The sequence below is a fragment of the Xenia sp. Carnegie-2017 genome, unplaced genomic scaffold (assembly GCF_021976095.1).
Source record: "Xenia sp. Carnegie-2017 unplaced genomic scaffold, XeniaSp_v1 HiC_scaffold_1, whole genome shotgun sequence".
Classification (NCBI taxonomy): Eukaryota; Metazoa; Cnidaria; class Anthozoa; order Malacalcyonacea; family Xeniidae; genus Xenia; species Xenia sp. Carnegie-2017.
In genome coordinates, this window is record NW_025813402.1 from 3735283 (window position 1) to 3755570 (window position 20288).

Consider the following 20288-nt stretch of genomic DNA (forward strand, 5'->3'; position numbering starts at 1 on the left):
AATTTAGAATCTCTGAAATTTTACTAATTTTCTCATCTGGTTTACACCATTGTGTCGCACAAACACGAAATTTTAAGTCCTCGTAAAAATTTACTTGTTTTATCATTTCATCATGGTTATACATACCATTTTCCGGTATGTTTAATATCTGAAATTTTACTAATTTTCTCATCTGGTTTACACATAGTGACACACAAACACGAAATTTTAAGTCCTCGTAAAAATTTACTTGTTTTTTGTCCATCATTTCATCATGGTTATACATAACATTTCCGGTATGTTTTATAATCTCTGAAATTTTACTAATTTTCTCATCTGGTTTACACCATAGTGACACACAAACACAAAATTTTAAGTCCTCGTAAAATTTACTTGTTTTTAACATCATTTCATCATGGTTATACATACCATTTTCCGGTGTTTTATAATCTCTGAAATTTTACTAATTTTCTCATCTGGTTTACACCATAGTGACACACAAACACGAAATTTTAAGTCCTCGTAAAAATTTACTTGTTTTATATCATTTCATCATGGTTATACATACCATTTTCCGGTATGTTTTATAATCTGAAATTTTACTAATTTTCTCATCTGGTTTACACCATAGTGACACACAAACACGAAATTTTAAGTCCTCGTAAATTTATTGTTTTTATCCATCATTTCATCATGGTTTACATACCATTTTCCTCCATTTTATAATTCATTTATACTTCCATTTTCATTTATCTCCATTACACCATATGTTTCCATGTTTTCATTTTCATTTTAAGTCCATTTATTTGTTTTCCATCATTTCATCATGGTTATACATACCATTTTCCGGTATTTTTATAATCTCTGAAATTTTACTAATTTTCTCATCTGGTTTACACCATAGTGACACACAAACACGAAATTTTAAGTCCTCGTAAAAATTTACTTGTTTTAATCATCATTCATCATGGTTATACATACCATTTTCCGGTATGTTTTATAATCTCTGAAATTTTAATTTTCTCATCTGGTTTACACCATAGTGACACACAAATTTTAAGTCCTCGTAAAATTTACTTGTTTTCCATCATTTCATCCATTTCATACCTTCCATTTCCATTATAATTTTCTCATCTGGTTTACATGTTGACAACACATTTTAAGTCCTCGTAAAATTTACTTGTTTTATCCATCATTCATCATGGTTATACATACCATTTTCCGTATGTTTTATAATATCTGAAATTTTACTAATTTTCTCATGGTTTACACCATAGTGACACACAAAACAAATTTTAAGTCCTCGTAAAATTTAATCATTTCATCATGGTTATACATACCATTTTCCGTATGTTTTATAATCTCTGAAATTTTACTAATTTTCTCATGGTTTACACCATAGTGACACACAAACACGAAATTTTAAGTCCTCGTAAAATTTACTTGTTTTTAACCATCATTTCATCATGGTTATACATACCATTTTCCGGTATGTTTTCTGAAATTTTACTAATTTTCTCATCTGGTTTACACCATAGTGACACAAACACGAAATTTTAAGTCCTCGTAAAATTTACTTGTTTTTACCATCATTTCATCATGGTTATACATACCATTTTCCGGTATGTTTTATAATATCTGAAATTTTACTAATTTTCTCATCTGGTTTACACCATAGTGACACACAAACACAAATTTTAAGTCCTCGTAAAATTTACTTGTTTTTAGACATCATTTCATCATGGTTATACATACCATTTTCCGGTATGTTTTATAATATCTGAAATTTTACTAATTTTCTCATGGTTTACACCATAGTGACACACAAACACGAAATTTTAAGTCCTCGTAAAATTTACTTGTTTTTACCATCATTTCATCATGGTTATACATACCATTTTCCGGTATGTTTTATAATATCTGAAATTTTACTAATTTTCTCATCTGGTTTACACCATAGTGACACACAAACACGAAATTTTAAGTCCTCGTAAAAATTTACTTGTTTATCCATCATTTCATCATGGTTATACATACCATTTTCCGGTATGTTTTATAATCTGAAATTTTACTAATTTTCTCATCTGGTTTACACCATAGTGACACAAACACGAAATTTTAAGTCCTCGTAAAATTTACTTGTTTTTATCCATCATTGGTTATACATACCATTTATGTTTTATAATATCTGAAATTTTACTAATTTTCTCATTTTACATTGTGACACACAAACACGAAATTTTAAGTCCTCGTAAAATTTACTTGTTTTTAACATCATTTCATCATGGTTATACATACCATTTTCCGGTATGTTTTATAATATCTGAAATTTTACTAATTTTCTCATCTGGTTTACATAGTGACACACAAAACACGAAATTTTAAGTCCTCGTAAAAATTTACTTGTTTTAGACATCATTTCATCATGGTTATACATACCATTTTCCGGTATGTTTTAAATTTTAAATTTTCTCATCTGGTTTACACCATAGTGACACAAACACGAAATTTTAAGTCCTCGTAAAATTTACTTGTTTTTATCCATCATTTCATCATGGTTATACATACCATTTTCCGTATGTTTTATAATCTAAAATTTTACTCCATCTGGTTTACACTAAACACACGAAATTTTAAGTCCTCGTAAAATTTACTTGTTTTATCCATCATTTCATCATGGTTATACATACCATTTTCCGGTATGTTTTATAATCTCTGAAATTTTAAATTTTCTCATCTGGTTTTACCATAGTGACACACAAACACGAAATTTTAAGTCCTCGTAAAATTTACTTGTTTTTATCCATCATTTCATCATGGTTATACATACCATTTTCCGGTATGTTTTATAATATCTGAAATTTTACTAATTTTCTCATCTGGTTTACACCATAGTGACACACACGAAATTTTAAGTCCTCGTAAAATTTACTTGTTTTTATCCATCATTTCATCATGGTTATACATACCATTTTCCGGTATGTTTTATAATATCTGAAATTTTACTAATTTTCTCACCTGGTTTACATTGTCACGGAGTTTGTCATTTCCTTTTATAAAAACACTAATATGACAGATCACCTTAAATTCTTTGACGCACAGGATAAATAAATAGCTGCATCTCGATCCGTTATAAATGGCACCAAAACATTTGCTTTAATATGCAAGGTTTGTTAAATTTGATTAGGTCGCTTATTTACTGAAAACTGCTTCAAATTATTGTTGAGATGTCTTCCAATATAAAAGTAAAAATAAATTCGAGGGGAAAAGTTTATTCTAAAAGCAAGAGACCGGTAAGATTATGTGTACGTTGACAGTAAATGAATTCTCAACCAGAGTTCTATCTGAACGTCAAGTTTATTTTTGAAGAAAAAAGAGCTATCGATTTCTCAAAGTGAAGCGCACAATGTGTACAGAAAGAAAAAACGTATTGCAGACAGGGTAAAAGAATGATAAACTTTTTGTACCCTCTTTGATTAATGCAGAAAATATTGACTAAATTTGAAATGTAACAGCTATAAATCACATGCTCTATAAATATTTTAGATTGATCTAATGTCATCGGAGAAGAGCCTCAATCCGATGGTTTTGCTATATCTTGATGGACATGGAACGGTTAAAGCTGCTGGTAATTCTTCTATCAAAAGATTTTAGACTGTAGAAGTTAAGAATTGAATTGGATTATTTTTGTGTTTAAAATACGATTGTCGGTATAGAAGTAATGTAATCAATTCATTTAAACAGGAACGCCCGGCCTTCGTCGAGAAATCTTGAATATTTCCGAGATGCCATGTGCAAATATGTTGAAGACAATTCTTTGATTACAACTGACTCCCAAGTACTAACTTTTATTTTGTTGTTTCTAAATTGTATAAAAACAAATAAAGGTGTCACAATGCTGCAATAAAGTCTGTATCATTTTATATTAGAAAGCTGTGAAGACGTTTATCAAGTGCAGGAGATACGCTCTGATCTTGTTGATCCTGATGCTTTGGAAGAAATAAAACAAGGGACTTGGTCGTGCAAAGAGCTACGGAAACTGGTTTTAAATATGGTTCTCCCAAGAACAGCTGACATCGGTAAAAACTATTTTTGTATATTTGTGAGTAACTAATTTCTGATATACAACGGCAGACCTCGTGAATTCAAGATTGGTTTTAGACAAGAAAGGAAAACGGAAGTGGAAAGTGGCTAGAGTGAGAGACTTTTGGCTTAAAGCAGAGAAACCGTTGTTTTGGCCTCCTCACATCCCATTTGTTTCGCCATCTGCCAGGATTAATCAACCTTCAGGTAAATCAAGTGAATCAATCTTCAATATTTTCATTGTTTTATTTACATATTGTACACCATTCTCAGAGGATGATTACGATGAAGAAGAATTTGATGATAAAACAGAACGCTCGAGAAAAATTTTAAATAAGAAAGAACTGATAGAGATCGCTCTATCGTATGGAGAATACGTTCATGAAGTGATTATTGTTGTAGATTTAGTATATAGAAGACAACTCACTGCTTCTCTTAACTTTTGTTTAATTAGTTTACTGGAAATGAAAAAAATGAAGAGACAACACAATCATTTGGTCAAGGAAGACAAGAGGTACACACTAACCATCTTTTAAGAAATAATATAAGAACATTTAAACACGAACTGCTATTTGCTTTTATTCCCAAGAAAACTAATCGAGATGCGAATGTTGGAAAAGATACGTATACAAGCGAAGAAGATAAAAGAAGTGATGAGAGCGAGAAAAGAGAAGATTTCGAAAACAAATTTGATAACGAAGCTGCATTAAATAACATAAAAGAGGATGAAAGGGTAAATGAACGTCCAGGAAATTACAAAAAACAGCGTACCAAAAATGAACGTTTTTTTCTATACCCATCAGGAAGAGGATACACAATTAGTGAATTTACAACAGATGAGAGACATGTACGAAAAAGTAAGAAAACTTTTAGAAACTCACATTTATTTTTTTAAATTTCAAAACGATACCACAATCCATTTTAGAGAGAAATAGCTTGTATTGTTCGCGCAATGTTAAAAGACCCCCTAAAATATGTTGAAACAGCCTACGAATTGTTGGACTTAGCTGATACACATCAACATCCTATTACGAAAAATTTAAAGTATGAAATGCTAATGTTTATTGACTGATTGAACGGTTCTAATCTAAATGACAATTTGTTGATTCCTTAATAATATTTGAGTAGGTCACACGAAAAGACCTCATGGGCGTTCCACATGATTACGACACAAGTTGTCCTGGAGACATTTTCAACGCTTTAAGCATTGATCCCAATAGACTTCAACTCGATTCATTTCTATACGGAGTTGCACATCAATGTCATTTGGCATCCGAAGTAATATTTTGCTCTGTAAATCTCTAAGTTTTTTTATTTATAAAAGAAACACATCTTTTTCTAGCGCTCACGACAAACAAGTAAAGCAATTTCAAATGAAGAAATTATAAAAGAAATACAAGATTTCAACACTGAAGGTGAACATTCTCAAAATTCAAATCACGAAGAAAATTCTTTAATATTAAACAAATTTAGAAAACCTACATGACAAGCAAATTATTCCCTTTTTTAGAGGTTACCCTTACTAACACGCATGTTCAATGCATTGCTGGAGCACTTCGTGCGTCATTGGAAATATGGAGTCCCCAGTTTGAACTATTCCATATCTATTTTCCGTGTTTATGCCAAGTTACGGACAACGGAGGAATAGGCTACTTTAGTTTGACAGTTGGCAAAACTTTTCAAAATAGTTATGTATTTATGGAGCAAACATCTGAAAAGAGACCGACTAGAAGAAAAAAGCCAGCAACTACAATCAGGTCAATAAAAAATTGAATGTCTCATGTAAATGTTTCTATTGAATATGTGAAGAAAATTCCTGACGATAATAGAAAACTATATCTTTGACAGGAAAGAATGCAGTGAGAGAGTGAAAGGTGACATTCATATATTGAAAATATTTGACAAAAGGAAAACGACAAAGGTAGCATCAATGCCTTTTTAGAGTGAACTGTTTTGATGGCATTGTAATATACAAGAGTGATGTCGAAACATTAAATGGAAGCAAGTGGTTGTGTGATACCATAATTGACTTTTTTTTAAGGTAATGTGAAATGATTCAAATCTAACATATAGAAAGAAGCAATAAAAACTTTACAAGCTAACTTAAATTACATGAATGCAATAGGTATTACTGCAAAACGGCAGAAAGAAAAGACGATGGGGAACAATATTATGCCTTTTCTAGTTTTTTCCAACAGAAACTACTCATGAAAGGACACGTGTAAGTGTCCGGTTAAGATTTCACCCTAGATTCTAGAGATAATTACATGTTATAATATTTGCAATTTTTTCAGATCAAAGCGACCATTAGATCTTTCGGGATGCAACTTACATGGAGTGAGGAGATACACCTAAGAACATGTATCAATATAAAATGATTTTTATACCAGTCTGCGACATGTAAGAATTTTACAAAGAAAATCAGTTTCTATAGTTCAATTCTATGAGATACTTGAGACATGATATATTTTAAAGGACACATTGGTGGCTAGTGGTCCTTGAAGTTTTGACAAGTCGTTTATACGTGTTGTGCAGCATGGGTTGGAAGAATAAAACTGTTGCTTCAAACATAAGAAGGTTGTTATTTCTATACATACTGAACTAACAGGTTGCCTCTTTTGATATGTACCGACATGTTTCTAACTTCATAAACAGCTTTTTAACGTTAAGGTATCTCCAACACATAAAAGAAGAGCAACAATGGCCAGACCACATGGGAAGCATTTCAGAGCCTATTTATGCGGATGTAAGTCGAGTAATTGTTTGACAAGCATAAACACATTGATCTATAAAGTCAATGTATGGATATGTCACAAACGTTGTTATTTAATCACCATTCAGGTTGCAAGGCAAAAAAATGGTCACGATTGCGGCGTATATTTGTTAGAGTTTGCAAGAGTAATAATAAAGGAGGTATTTTGTTATGTAGACATTTGCTGTCGCAAAATACGCAAATAATTTAAAAGCAACATATTCCAGTATGTGACATATAACAGATAATTTTATCATATTTTAGGGATGCATCAACTCATCGATAGAAAATATAAACAGTGAGGGAAGACGTACGCAGCTAAAAGAGCTTCTTCAGTCCCTGTAACAGTCGACCTGTTTACACACAATGAAAAACAGGCGTTATATAAATGGTCAATGCTCGGCACATTTGTTCAATTACTTCTTCATATAAACTCTGATTGTGTCATGAGGTGCAACATTACTACTACATAGAATAATCGTGGAGTAAATATATATACTTAATAACTAATGAGTACCAGCATTATCCATTGACGTTGAAAAGCTATAATATCGTGCGAGTTATGATTTCAACATTTTAAAAATTGATTTCATTCATTTTCATATCCAAAATTTTTCATTATGCTATAAATGCGAAAAATATGAAGCTGTTTGAGGACAAAATGTTACAGCTATACGTTACGCAGACATGTCATAAATATGACGTATTTTCTTTAAAAATGATGAATTTAGAAAAATATTTCAACTGTTACTTAGACTTTTTTTGTTTGTTCCAAAGTGTTAGCATTTCGTTTCAACATGGTTCCCAATTAAATAATACTGGTTTTCAAATACTACTTATCTGATAATATTGCTGATTGCAAGAAACGTTTCCCTCTCTGGAACATCCCGTCCAGGATTGCATTTTATTATGCGCAACATGTTTCTGTACCAAATATACAATTTCGAAAATAGCAAAAAGTTGTCATATTCCATGTATGAAACCATTGACGCAAGTGGCTTCATTACAGAGTTACACTGCTCTGCAGCTTGGCTGTTGTGCGTTTTTAAAATGGGATATCTATTAATATCGTATCCCTCAGAGCAACCTATAAGAGTCAAAGATATGAGTCGTTTCAATTTCGACACACTTAGCATAATAAAATACGAGTTTTATACCAGAATGGTTTCTCCAATGAAACTTGTCGACGATGAATTTGGATTTTTTAAAAAAAGCAGGATCGCGGTTAAGGCAGTACTCGTGTAGTTTGCACGCGTTGTCATAGATCACTAGTTCAGGAGCTAAACATTATAAGTTTATTTGTTTACAATTGGGAGTAACGAAACGCTAACAATTTCACAATTCTCATAAAAGAATGAGAAATACCTCAAAAAACTTCAAATTACCTTCAGAAAATCGAGTTCTTAAAATGGTAAAAGGAACATTGGGTGATTCATGATCGGGCATCACTTGAAAGCCGTAACAAATACCTAAAAAACAATAAAAAAATCTCATAATTTTTCAATGAGGAGAGTTTACGGGATGAATTTTCCTGTCATTCTATGATCAAGAACATTAATGCTTCTTTGCCATACCGTGCGGACATAAAATAAGGAATATCCCAGGAATTAAAGACCCATGCTTCTTCTTTGAACGAACGCCTTTGGCACAATCATCTAAATGACCAGCTCTTTTTGTGTCAAGAACATAGTGCCCACGTTCAACAAGAGAAGGCAAAGATGGAAAAAAACCTAACTGACCATCACACTGAACTTGGGGAAGGTTGTGGGGCAAACGCTCACACCCGTTTTGGTCAGTAAAAGGACTGGACGCTTTGGCGACCATTTCCCCACAAAACACGTATGGGGTTTGGCAGCTCTGCAAAATGATTGCAAAGACAAAACAAGAGGGGGACCTGTTCGTGCAAAAGTTGTAAATCAGACAATGGATTGTCCTTTGGATTTGCTCCGTTGGCAATTCTGATCAACAAATCCTTCACCTCTCTCACAGGAGGTACAATTGCACAAACAGGTTTATCTGACGCAAGTGCTTTGAGAAGTCTTATGCAAGGTTCTGGAAACGTGACACCAAAATGTTCCTCTCTAAGGGATACGATTAGCATTTTAGGCCAGGAGATGAAATCTAAATAAACGAGCAATAGTAAAATAGCCTGTAAAAATAGCTACAACATGTTCTTAGCATATTGTACATCAATAAACAACTAACAACATTCATACTTCCGAGGTTAATTCCACGAGTTCGTCTTCTGTAATTTGGTTCTTTATAAATTTCTTCAACAACTCTCTCTGCCTCTTCCGATTGAGGAAGTTCCGCGTTTCGAACCTAGTGTTGGAAAAAATCCGCCCCAAAATAAAACACATGTCCAGCTAGCCAATGAAAAAATACACACCCAGAAAAAACACTTATCTTCCATCCATCGTAGGGCCTTCTGGGGGAGCTACCTTACGAGGCAAGAAGGTTTTTTGGATACCAAGTGCCGTACCGTCCATAACAACTTTTTTCGGATGTTTTCCACAGATGTTACAATGAAAAGCGTCAACAAAGTCAATGTCAAGTAATCTAAATAGCGTAAAAAATCAGTGTTGTATCCAGCAAGGATTTTTTAGATCTATGGTTAAAAACCAATTAACATAGTTATTCTTAAAAGCGGATACAATACTGCCTGTTTTTGTCAACAAAATAAATAAGAATGCCATTTGATCTATTCAGTGTTGCCACTTCATAAGGAAAGTAAAATGATAGTAAATAAATGTTCAGACTTTCTTGGACATTAAAAGTAGGATAGTGTTTTCATTTTTTGTACCTCTCTATGTACCCTTTGTTGACCATTACCTACAGGTGGGAGCACCTCTGTGCACCTACACTCCCCACCCTTATCATAAATTCACCACCAATGAAATGATCAAATGCTAAACATACGTAAGTGCTACAGATATATATATATATTGGTAGCATACGTACTTTATCATTTATATTTAGCATTACAACAAAAGTTAATTTAAACAAACGAATATCCGATCAAATAAACTTTTAAATACATGTAACTCACCTAAAAATTGGTGCAGGTTGAAATAAAAAAAAGTTACCTAATCATTGCAGTAACTGCCAGACGAAACTTGGTGTAAGTTATAATGCCAGAAAAATTCAAATTTCCTGACATAACTTGTCTTTGGACGTACGTCACGTAATATTTATACATGGGCAGGCTAAACCATTTAAAAGATGAAAAGATATTTTCATGAATTCATAATTAATCATGTAGATAAAAATGTTTACTTCATACTTGATAACTGACTATCACACGTACCTTGAAACCAAAAAATGCCTTATATAATCTTTGAGGACTGCATGCGAAATGGAAAATGATCCAAACCACAAGACGTTGTTCTCGATACCATCGTACCGCTTCTTGTTTGTGCATGTAGAACACGGTCGATAATACACTAAAAATTCACAGAAGATTGTAGTCGTGACACTAATACAAAGAAAGTAATAAATAATTCAGTTTACAAACCATTCACACAGTGGAAATCATAAAGATACGCCACATGACAGCCTTCCACATCCAGCCAGTCATCTGATACATCACGCTTATCCCAAGCAGCACCACAAGAGCAAGTACCACAAGCACTAGGTACGAATATCTTTGACCAGTTCATAGCCAGAAGCTTAGCAAAATGATTGGCATCATTCTCATCACAACCTGTGTGAAAAATGAGTATTGAAATTTAAATGACGATTCCATGTTTTTTGGCCACCCATTACACAAACACACATATATTATTTCCATTTACTACACTACTTTACCTATTTCAAATAATTTAACTTTTTTTTCACTACGAGTTGCCAACTCGTAGTAATTTCTCATTTCAGGTGAGGTTTCAAAAGCTAACTTAAAATATGCTAGCTGCGAGTCGTCATCATCTTGTACGATTTCCAGCGCCTTCCCAAGTTGTAACATGAATGCAGAGGTAAGATGAACAATTAGAACATCTTAGCTCTGCTTGAGGTAGTGCTACTTTAGAATAAGTAAATGTGCACACGCCCCATTCGCGATTGACTGGTTTTACAGCAATCCAGTTGGGACCACCACTAACGGCTTTAAACAAGTCCTGTAACATGAAAGGAGCTATCGTAGAACATATTATAATTTAATCAATGACTGCAAGTAAAAACCTCTTTAGGAAACATTCCACAGTATGAATGATCTATTGGGTCAGATGTTCCTGATTTTTCCACAACTTAAAAAATTAAAAAAACAAACATACCATCAATTTTATGCAAAATTACTTTTTTCACAGGTTGGCATGATATTAGCATACTGTTCTCATATAGCACAATAACCACCATTCTGCATTATTACATGTTTCTGGATGTAGATCATCCAGGTTAGTAGAGTCCTGAAAATGACTGTTATTGTTGGTGTTGACTGACTTTCTACAACCTTAGTGGTAGTCATCTTCAAAAATTTTTGATCTGAACATCAACACAAACAGTCCTTCTCAGGACTCAACTACCTGGACGACCTACATCCACAAACATGTCACGATACTCCCGAGTTCAAACCATTTACTTTATTCTGCATTATGAGAACAATAACATACTCTTGAAAAAACTTGATTCTTGTGAGGTTATTCCCAAATTTTCATCATAAGTCTCCAAAAATCTTTCCATTGCCAATATATGTAAGCATTTTGGATAGCTTACAACTATTAAAAGAGTATTCCAGAAGTTAGTGCTTAAATTTACAATTAGTCATTTTTAATAATCTTGTATACCTTTATCTGTACTTAAATTAGTATTTGAGCTAAGGGCCTGCACAAATTCCAGTCGCAATCGATCACATGAACAGCCAAACAACCAGACAAATCCATTTGCACGATAATGAGGGTACCGATGAACAAACACATATGAAGTGTGCTTAATTAAATGTAAAATATATATGAATATAACATTATAAAATACATTCACTACTAAGGAGCTCACCATAATTTTTCTTTTCTCCACATTATAGTCAAGAATAGCAAATGATTGATGTTCCCCCCAAATTTGTTACTGCAGAAAATTGAAGCAATAACCCAGTATAATGCAAAACAGCTGCAATATTTTTCTAGAAAAAAACAATACATTTTGTTGGGAAGTTAAATTCTTTGACTCAAGTTTAAATTTTTTCAAGAGGGAAAATAACTCCAGTCAACAAGTGGTTACAGTTTTTCTTCTAGGCAGAGAACGGAAATTACATTCATGATAAGTTTCATATGAAAACATTGTATGCCAGGGTTAGAGTGGTCAGTGTTAACACGCATATGTGCTTCCTAGGTTGTGGTAGGGTTCTTTTCTGTGAGACCAATGCATGTTATGAGTGTGTTGTTTCTCCTAAAGTTTTACATTATCTTGGTGATTATTTGAACAAGTTTCCATTAAGGGAGAAATATTTATCTTGTTGACATAGTGATTATTGAGTCATGAATAAGTTGTTATGATTGTCAATAATGTTTGATTATGAATGCTAACTGAAGTATTTAAAGATTTATTTGATATATAATATTTTATGATATGCTTATTAATTTGAGAAATGAAAACATGATTAAGGTGTTTCACTATAAACATTACTCACAATAAGCTTAGTCAACTTATAGTCACTTTTATATATTTATACATAAACATTGTGTCCTCCTCATGATTACCATATACATAGATGGTAACCCTGCACTTTGGCAGAAAGTATATTATTGCATATTATAGGTGAGGATCACATTAAATACATTGCATCAAGCATAAAATCCTGAGTTAAGTTTTAAACTATTAAGATTTCATCTTATCTGTGCTACTTTATTTCATATTGCTCTGAGCACTATATTTGTATCTGCAAGTTGCACTTACTTCATCAGGTTGAGATTTGTCGACATCAACGGTAATAGTTTCATCAATATTCTGGGAAATCTAAAGAGTTTATAATATTACTTTGGCTTTCTGACAAGCATAAAGAATTTACTGTATTACTTTACAGAAACCTGAATAATTCAACTAAAACTAACCAGATGCAACGGTTGTTCAAGAGTGATGTTTGACTCAACACATTCTTCTAACAATGGATGATCATCATGCATTTCCTAAGAGAAAGTTTGCAATGCTCCATATATGATAAGTAACATATTTAATTTTTCATTTCACCTAAGGTTCACAACTTTAATGCAACACATCCCACACAGATATTTCAGACTTCATAATTTTGAGATACTTAGAGACTAACCACATTACATTCCACTTGCAGTCTTCGTTTGATTTAGATTGACTGCTATGAGGGGCCATCTATTTTGTGATGAAACAATGTATTATAAGTTGTCAACTAAAACATATTTCACACATATGTTTACTACCACTAAACAATTAACTTGCAATAGGAAGAAAATGTATCTGTTCGGGCTGCTGGTGGGCTTACAACAATCAAGCTTAAATGCAACATATTTCCTTCTTACCTTTCTGTACAAGCTTTAGTTGAGCATGCCAAAATTTTATAAGCAACATAATTGTACTAATATGTACAGAGACCTTGCAGAGAGCAAAGTAGGAAATCCAAAATAGTTCACAAATTCCAAAGTCAACTATCAATTCTTGCACATTAGTGAATATGTTAAAATATTTAAACCAAAGAGGGCTATCTATATGTATTTGAAACAATGTATACCACCACAATTATCATCCGTAGATAACTCCCCTACAAATGCAAGTGAATGAATGGCTTTAATAATTTCACAATCATAAGCATTATGTAATACGAAAAGCAGCTTGATTGTTTGTAGCCCACCAACAGCAAATTTCCATCATGAAAGTATATGGATGGAGAGTATTATCTCAAAGATCAGATAATGTGGTAGTTGAAATGAAACTTCATTTCTTAAGTTGAAGCTGAAATTGAGTTACTTGAAACAAATTAATTTTTATCCTACCGAATCAATAGGTGATCGTCGAGGGCCTCGAGTGTAGAAAAACGTCTTTGAACGCTTAAACTTTTTCCCAAAACGATACATTTTTTTATTAACCTTCGAAACTCCAATAGCCAATTTGTTGTTAGGAAGTTACTACTCCATGTGACTTTGATTTAACGGAAGATATCAATTTGCATTATCATATGAATTAAATATCTAGTAGCAAATCTACTACAAGTGTAAATATGCCAAGTTGCCAACTTGTGTTAACTGTGAGAGTTATTTTAAACATATTATTTCAAATAAAACATAAAGATTCCATTAATCATCACTCTATACGTGTTAAAACATAAAAAAGTTTGTAAAATGTAGATGGTTGTAAGTGTGGTTATGCATACCATTTTCCAGTAGTAAAACATACCACTCTAAGCATGTTCGCCATCTTTATATGATGCAACAGGTATTTACCATATCGTGTTTTCTGTGGAAAGCCATTTCACTCCAGTGCCATGATTTCTTTATTTATAACGGCACCCACTCCTGTACTTGGATCATCTCTTCTTCGGCTCTACTTTTTTCTACTCATCCTTTGATTTTTTCTAAATTTTATCAAGCACTAACGTCAATCTGGAAGAGCGTTTGGGCTTGATTTAAAAATGGCACCGACTTGTAATTTTTCCTTCTTTCCAAAAAAGAAAACACGCTTTAACTAAAATTTCATCGTACCTTTCACTTTGCCGACCTTATCAACGAAGTATTCCATCCAAACAAATATAATCATTTAAAAATCCTTTTTCGACACTCAAGATATGGTCATGTCGCGTCCTTTGTTTAATGGTGTAGTGGAAGTTTCATCATTTACTCGTGTTGTGATTTTGATTACTGATTTTGCTTCTTGATATGAAATTAAATCCTATGTCATAGACGTGGCTTTCAGAAACACAACTATTGTTTTTCAAAAGCAAGTTGCCCTATTGTCTATACAGCTGTTTTGTTCATTTGTTAAGTAATGGAAAACCTATCTGGGGAAAACATACATTAAAGTTTTGAATGAGCAAAACAAGGAAAGCCTCTTCTACCAACTTTATCACAAATAAAAGAAAAACAGCTACAATGGTAAATAAGCTTGGCCCTTGCGGTGATCGATGCTAAAACACGTCAATTAAAACGAGTAATATGTCATCATCGAGTGACAAAATGAAACATAAAATTATGAAATTCTCCAGGTCGCGATATTTATATAAGAGTTTGAACAAGTGCATTGAATGTAATGTTCACAAATCTCATAAAATTCTTTTTTCTCGTCAACATGTCGTGTCTAAAACTACTATATATAGCTCATCATTACAAAGTCATTTATGATTTCTTATTAGAGTTTTCTGACAATTTCTTTATGATCTCCTTAGAATACACTGTACATTGTGATAACAAAAGCTTCTCATTTCGTCGCAGTTTTATTGCCAAAGTAATGTTCTCGCTCAAGTTGAAAGCTTTTAACATCTCGTCATCTTGCTGGATCAAGAGGAAAATTTGAATCAAATGAAAAACATTTCATTTTCAACATTATTTCTTAGTCAAATATTCATTAATTCTCATTGCAAAAAAACATAATTTTACTTACTTCAATGGTTGTGGGATACATTCGAAGTAATAATGAGCACCTACATATGTCAAATTAATAAAGGACAAAGATAATTACTTGATGTGATACACGAAATCCTCCAAAATGTATTTTATTTTAACCTTGTCTGAATGAAATCCCAAACTTTCATCTCATTTTCATCACTAATTCTTTGAGTTTCATCGTAAAATATTGCATGAAATTTCTCGTCATTTTCTCCAATTAATGATTTACTTTCTTCTAAAACAACAAAAAATAAAGTATGTCGGTGCTTTAACTTTTCTTTTAAATTAATAAAAAAACAAATCAAAAGAATCAAGATAAGAAATACATGTCACTTTACCTTCTGTAATACAAAATATTCTAAGAAATGCCAATAAGTCTTTAGTCATCACATATTGTCTTGTTGTCACAGCTAAATTCTTTTGACTAAAAGTAGAAAAAACTAAACAGCTCGTTTAAACGCGACAATAAATGTTTGTCTACATGCCGAAATGAAGAAAAAGCAAAGTGAATAGTATGAAAGGATGGTATAAAATCACAACAAAACACAAAATCTTCAAAAGGATCATTAAAATATGTACAATTACGTACTTAATGGCCAATTTAGATAAAAGCTGAGTCTTGAGTACATATAAAGGATCGCTGGAACTTATTCCTGAAAAATAATGGAATAATGAACATATATAATGTCATACCATGCAAAGCTGATCACTGTAACAAATTATGTTGAAAATATAAATGATTATGATACCAAGTTGTATATGAAGCAAATCGTGTTTATTATTTTCGTAGTAAAATCCAGAATGAACAAAAAAGTCGGCGTTTGATCGTGGACCATAAAATATGAAAACCTGTCGAGGGAACAAAACTTGTCTAAAACATTATGAACAGTCGTTACTTTGTCCAGTTTATCAAATTATATAATTTTAATCTCTATAGTACTTTTCAATACATTCATTTAACTTTCCCGTTACCTCATCACCAGGTTTACACGAATCCAGTGCATAACATACACAAGCATCTGCATTGACATCGTAATCCGTAGTTAACTGTCATTAAAATAAATATATTTTTTTCAGAAGACGCTTGGAAGCCTTTGATGTTCTTTTCGATAGAATAAAGAAAGATCTCAAAGAAGAATCGATCTTATAACATACTTACATAACCATCACGATGATTACACATGTCAAGAAAAGGTATTAAAGCCAGCTTTAGCTCGTCTCCACTGAGATTTGGTATTTGATTTTGTCGTGTCATCACTATGGAAACAGCCCATCTATAACAAACCATATGTTTGTAGCAAAAGAGTACTTTGGTGTACTCTTTGTCAAATTAAACTAATCAGGCTATATGTACAGGTGTATGAATGTAAAAATGAGCAAGGATGGCTAAATAACAGTTAAAATGACTCAAGCTCAACACAGCACTCTCCCAATCCACATAACTCTATAATACTTTCATATATAATATATATACATAACTTCATATTGCTTTCCTTGCTAAAGTTTTGCCATTTATTATATCCACCTATCTTCTGCAATAACTAAATTTTTTTAGAAATGTGACGTTTTACGTGTAAGATGCTTATTATTCTGGAAAGATATTCGTTTTATGTGGAAAAGGCTGGTTTTATGTAGAAGATGGTGGTTTTATGTTGTAGACGTTGATTTTATGTTGTAGATGGTAGTTTTATGTTGTAGATGTTGGTTTTATTTGGAAGACGCTGGCTTTTTGTGGAAGATTTTCGTTTTATGTGTAATAGGCTAATATTATACATTGTCCGATGATCTTTTATGCATGAAGATCTTGTTTTTCTAAATTATTTGAAAAGACCTAGATATATAGACGGAAAACTCATTTATTGCAATAAAGTGAGACAATAGCTAGTCATGTTGTCAGTGATATAATCAAAAGCAGACAATTGCAGTCAAATCAATCTAAGACGTTTTCAGTGAAATACCTGTATTGCTTGAATGTAAACGATTTCATAAAGTTCAGTTGGTTGTTTGTAGGAATTTTCTGGCAGAGATTAAAATTGAAATAAACAGTGAGTGCTAATGGCAAACAAAAGTTTAAGGAATGAAGAAATTAAGATTTTGCACTTTTTTAAATTGCCAGTAATAAATATAAAGTCGATACCTTAAATATTTGATAAAGGTACGCGTATTGTCGAGCTATGCTTTTGTAAACGTTAAGAACTTTATCTATAATTACAACAGAAGGTACTCAACTACAGCGCCATGTAGTGTTAGCAGTTTTTCGATCACAAACGTATGTAAAATAAATACTAACTCAAAATCTGTGATCCTTTCAGCAAACTGAGCTCTTCCAAAGAGAAGAACAAAGGAATCGTAAATTTTCTTGGAAGGATGTCTTATTAGTTAAGTAATTTTATAAAGATATTTATTTAAGAGGTAGGTAATGTCAGAACCTGGATGGGGATCAGCTAAGCACCTGAGTGGGGGTTAACTCAGTATCCGAGTAAGGAGTAAGGGTTAGCACGGCGCCTGGATGGGGATTGGGGATTAGCACAGGATGACTAACAATGATATTACAAACGCATTCAATAAACTTTTTAACTGATCTTTTTCTCAAAAGGCTTCAAATCAAAATGATTGAAGATGGATGATTGAACTAGCCTTTATTCAATGAAATCAATTCAATAATATATAGAATGTGATTGGCGTTCTTAGATGTTTTCAAGCACAATTACAGACCGTTGAAAGTATCATCGCATTACAACATATTTCCAGGAAAAAGAAGATATTCTCATTTAGTTGAAAAAGGATACCAATGTAAGGTTTCCAAAACGAATTATCTTTGTAGCACTCGTCAAGTAGTTTTATGGCCAAAACTACGTTTGGCATAACTTGCAACAATCTATCTGTTGCAATGATGGATCCTGGAAATCAAACATATAAAATTTTTCAACGCACATCAAACTGAACATTGTTTCCAAAAAATTATTTATATTAAAATCAACATTAACACATATATATACATAACGTGAAATGCGTTAAATTAAAGTTAAATTAAAACGAAACCCACCAAGAAATGTTAATGAAGAATATTCTGAAGTTAAGATTAATTTTCGAGGAATATTTAATATCTTTTCGCCAGCCTTTAAAAAACGCAGCTGATAAACTAAGATATTTTCTTAAAAACACACAGCGGTCATGCAAGAATTGATTTTCAAAAACCTGAAATGTGTTAATCGCACGAACACCAAAGTCATCGTCAGAAATTGAGAACACCTCAACCTTAAATAGACGGATGTAATATAATCATTGAATTTTTCCCATATGTACGAATCAGCAATGTCTTTAAATGTTATATAATACTTTTGGTACAAGTACTATGATACAAAACAAAAAAATTCTGAGCTTGTGTTGGTGCATTCATATCAAACTGAACATTTGAATTCAATGAACTTTAAATACTGGCTACTGCATTATTTTGCTATTACAATCATTGTGCAAATTAATCATTTCTATTATTCTCATTTTACAAAATAAAATTTACATTTTTCGAACCAGCTTCATTTTCCTTAAGCCATTCATTAAATTTCACAAGAAAATCACTTCTTCTTGCTGTTTCTTTGCCATTATCTTTGAAAATATTATTAATTTAATCATTGTGGACATATAATTGTAGGAAACATATGCATAATTGTGTGATCATAAATTTTCAAAACTATGATGAACCATGTATCACCTGTTTTTGCTTGAATTTTCTCAATTTTTTCAATAAGATCTCTTATTTCTAAATGTTCTTTCCACTGTTCATTAGCATTTGTAGTTGATAGTGCACTTGATTCTATGCAAGTAAAAGTTAATATTCATAATCTTTCATTATAAATCATGATTCACCATGCAGGCAAAAGAATTCAAGGCAATGAAAAAAATTTTCCTAGATTAGCTTAATCAATCATGATCACCTAATATTCTTGGTTTACATTCTACTCATGTTTGAGCTCAAAGCTCAAATACAAGAGAATTTTATCATAACTAATTTGGGCTCCATCTAATGTAGGTGAACTAAAATTGTTTATGAAAATCCAGGAGGTTTACACTGCAAACCACAAACAGGGAATTCAAAGCATATAATGTATTTGGGGAGAGGGGGTATTGAGAGCAAAATTTTCTGTGCAAGTATGATGTCTGGGGAAATATCTATGGGCCAAAACCTAGGAATGTCAGAAGATTGATAATTGGGGGATAATCTGTAATCTCGTGTAATCCCAATTGATTTCAACAAAAACTAATAAAGTAGAATGTACATATATAATTATTAGCCTCCCCAAAAATATTGATCTTGAGATGTCCATGAAAAGGGAAAGTGTCAAAAATCAAAATGGTGACAAAATTATTGTGAGGAAGGGGGACAGTAACTTGGCAGTGCCTAAAGTTTGCTGAAAAAAGAAAATCTCCTATTCAAATATCAACGATGTACAAGTTAGCCTTGCCCTTCTCCTTTGAGTAGCATTGCTGTATGCTGTCTGACGAAAGTTACTGTCTAAATAAACTGTGCGACAAAATGGGCGAGACAAAATACGTTTGATTATGAAGCGAAAACAAGAGTAAAAAATTAAATACTGAGGGTTGACAGGGTCACAAGCAAAAATTTCAAGTTCATAGTATTTTAAAAGGAATAAATAATTTACTTTGGAGAAGTGAAGACAGTAAGGTCTCCTCTGATTTACTGATTACAACGCCACTGTCTTTATAATTTTTCTTTTTCTTGCCCATATCTAAATATTGAGGATTATTGAACTAATCACAGCAGTCTTGGTCCTTACTCCTCACTTTTGTTTTGAATAATAAAACTGAATAAGGTGAGTGGATAATCATGAATGGTGATTATAATTTTAGCATTTATAATTTATAGCATTGGACCATAGATTATTTGGCGGACAATTTGC

The 20288-nt window shown here is 32.4% G+C and overlaps 3 protein-coding genes and 4 long non-coding RNA genes across 10 annotated transcripts; 4 read left to right on the plus strand and 3 right to left on the minus strand.

The window, feature by feature from the left end:
* The first annotated feature begins 3278 nt into the window (after positions 1–3278).
* On the plus strand, positions 3279–3760 carry LOC124441758. Its single transcript, XR_006946996.1, has 3 exons — positions 3279–3420; positions 3526–3607; positions 3724–3760. It is a non-coding gene; the product is annotated as an uncharacterized LOC124441758 (long non-coding RNA).
* A 132-nt stretch (positions 3761–3892) lies between these two features.
* On the plus strand, positions 3893–5201 carry LOC124434181. Of its 2 annotated transcripts, XR_006944710.1 has the most exons (7): positions 3893–4058; positions 4141–4269; positions 4336–4448; positions 4517–4576; positions 4652–4919; positions 4988–5106; positions 5191–5201. XR_006944710.1 is itself a non-coding variant. In XM_046984064.1 (6 exons), the coding sequence occupies exons 1-6, from the start codon at positions 4031–4033 to the stop codon at positions 5041–5043; spliced, it is 654 nt and encodes a 217-aa protein (XP_046840020.1). In that variant the 5' UTR covers positions 3893–4030; the 3' UTR covers positions 5044–5169. The 2 variants fall into 2 exon arrangements, 1 of the variants encoding a protein (XP_046840020.1); XM_046984064.1 differs by lacking the exon at positions 5191–5201 and having other exon boundaries at positions 4988–5169.
* Positions 5202–5204: 3 nt separating this feature from the next.
* On the plus strand, positions 5205–5918 carry LOC124434213. Its single transcript, XR_006944717.1, has 3 exons — positions 5205–5340; positions 5405–5477; positions 5573–5918. It is a non-coding gene; the product is annotated as an uncharacterized LOC124434213 (long non-coding RNA).
* Positions 5919–6008: 90 nt separating this feature from the next.
* LOC124434220 lies at positions 6009–6414 on the plus strand. The gene is made up of 3 exons (XR_006944718.1): positions 6009–6103; positions 6188–6283; positions 6357–6414. It is a non-coding gene; the product is annotated as an uncharacterized LOC124434220 (long non-coding RNA).
* A 966-nt stretch (positions 6415–7380) lies between these two features.
* On the minus strand, positions 7381–10775 carry LOC124450468. The gene is made up of 9 exons (XM_047001178.1): positions 10622–10775; positions 10329–10517; positions 10122–10257; positions 9901–10020; positions 9221–9373; positions 9031–9139; positions 8200–8283; positions 7972–8094; positions 7381–7901 (listed from the first exon to the last, which is right to left on the minus strand). Exons 1-7 carry the CDS (start codon positions 10773–10775, stop codon positions 8260–8262), a joined length of 885 nt encoding a protein of 294 aa, XP_046857134.1. The 3' UTR covers positions 7381–7901; positions 7972–8094; positions 8200–8259.
* A 1078-nt stretch (positions 10776–11853) lies between these two features.
* LOC124434203 lies at positions 11854–13084 on the minus strand. 2 transcript variants are annotated; one of them, XR_006944714.1, is made up of 4 exons: positions 13068–13084; positions 12853–12927; positions 12698–12757; positions 11854–11924 (listed from the first exon to the last, which is right to left on the minus strand). It is a non-coding gene; the product is annotated as an uncharacterized LOC124434203 (long non-coding RNA). The 2 variants fall into 2 exon arrangements; XR_006944713.1 differs by having other exon boundaries at positions 11861–11924; positions 12698–12748.
* Positions 13085–15004: 1920 nt separating this feature from the next.
* LOC124434152 (actin-histidine N-methyltransferase-like) lies at positions 15005–20239 on the minus strand. 2 transcript variants are annotated; one of them, XM_046984044.1, is made up of 17 exons: positions 20031–20239; positions 19082–19183; positions 18890–18975; positions 18568–18627; positions 18416–18488; positions 18159–18269; positions 17660–17740; positions 17507–17571; positions 17328–17386; positions 16529–16643; positions 16342–16416; positions 16119–16218; positions 15959–16022; positions 15708–15793; positions 15487–15601; positions 15365–15404; positions 15005–15255 (listed from the first exon to the last, which is right to left on the minus strand). In XM_046984044.1, exons 1-17 carry the CDS (start codon positions 20113–20115, stop codon positions 15100–15102), a joined length of 1473 nt encoding a protein of 490 aa, XP_046840000.1. In that variant the 5' UTR covers positions 20116–20239; the 3' UTR covers positions 15005–15099. The 2 variants fall into 2 exon arrangements, with proteins under 2 accessions (XP_046840000.1, XP_046839993.1); XM_046984037.1 differs by having other exon boundaries at positions 15487–15604.
* Positions 20240–20288: the final 49 nt, after the last annotated feature.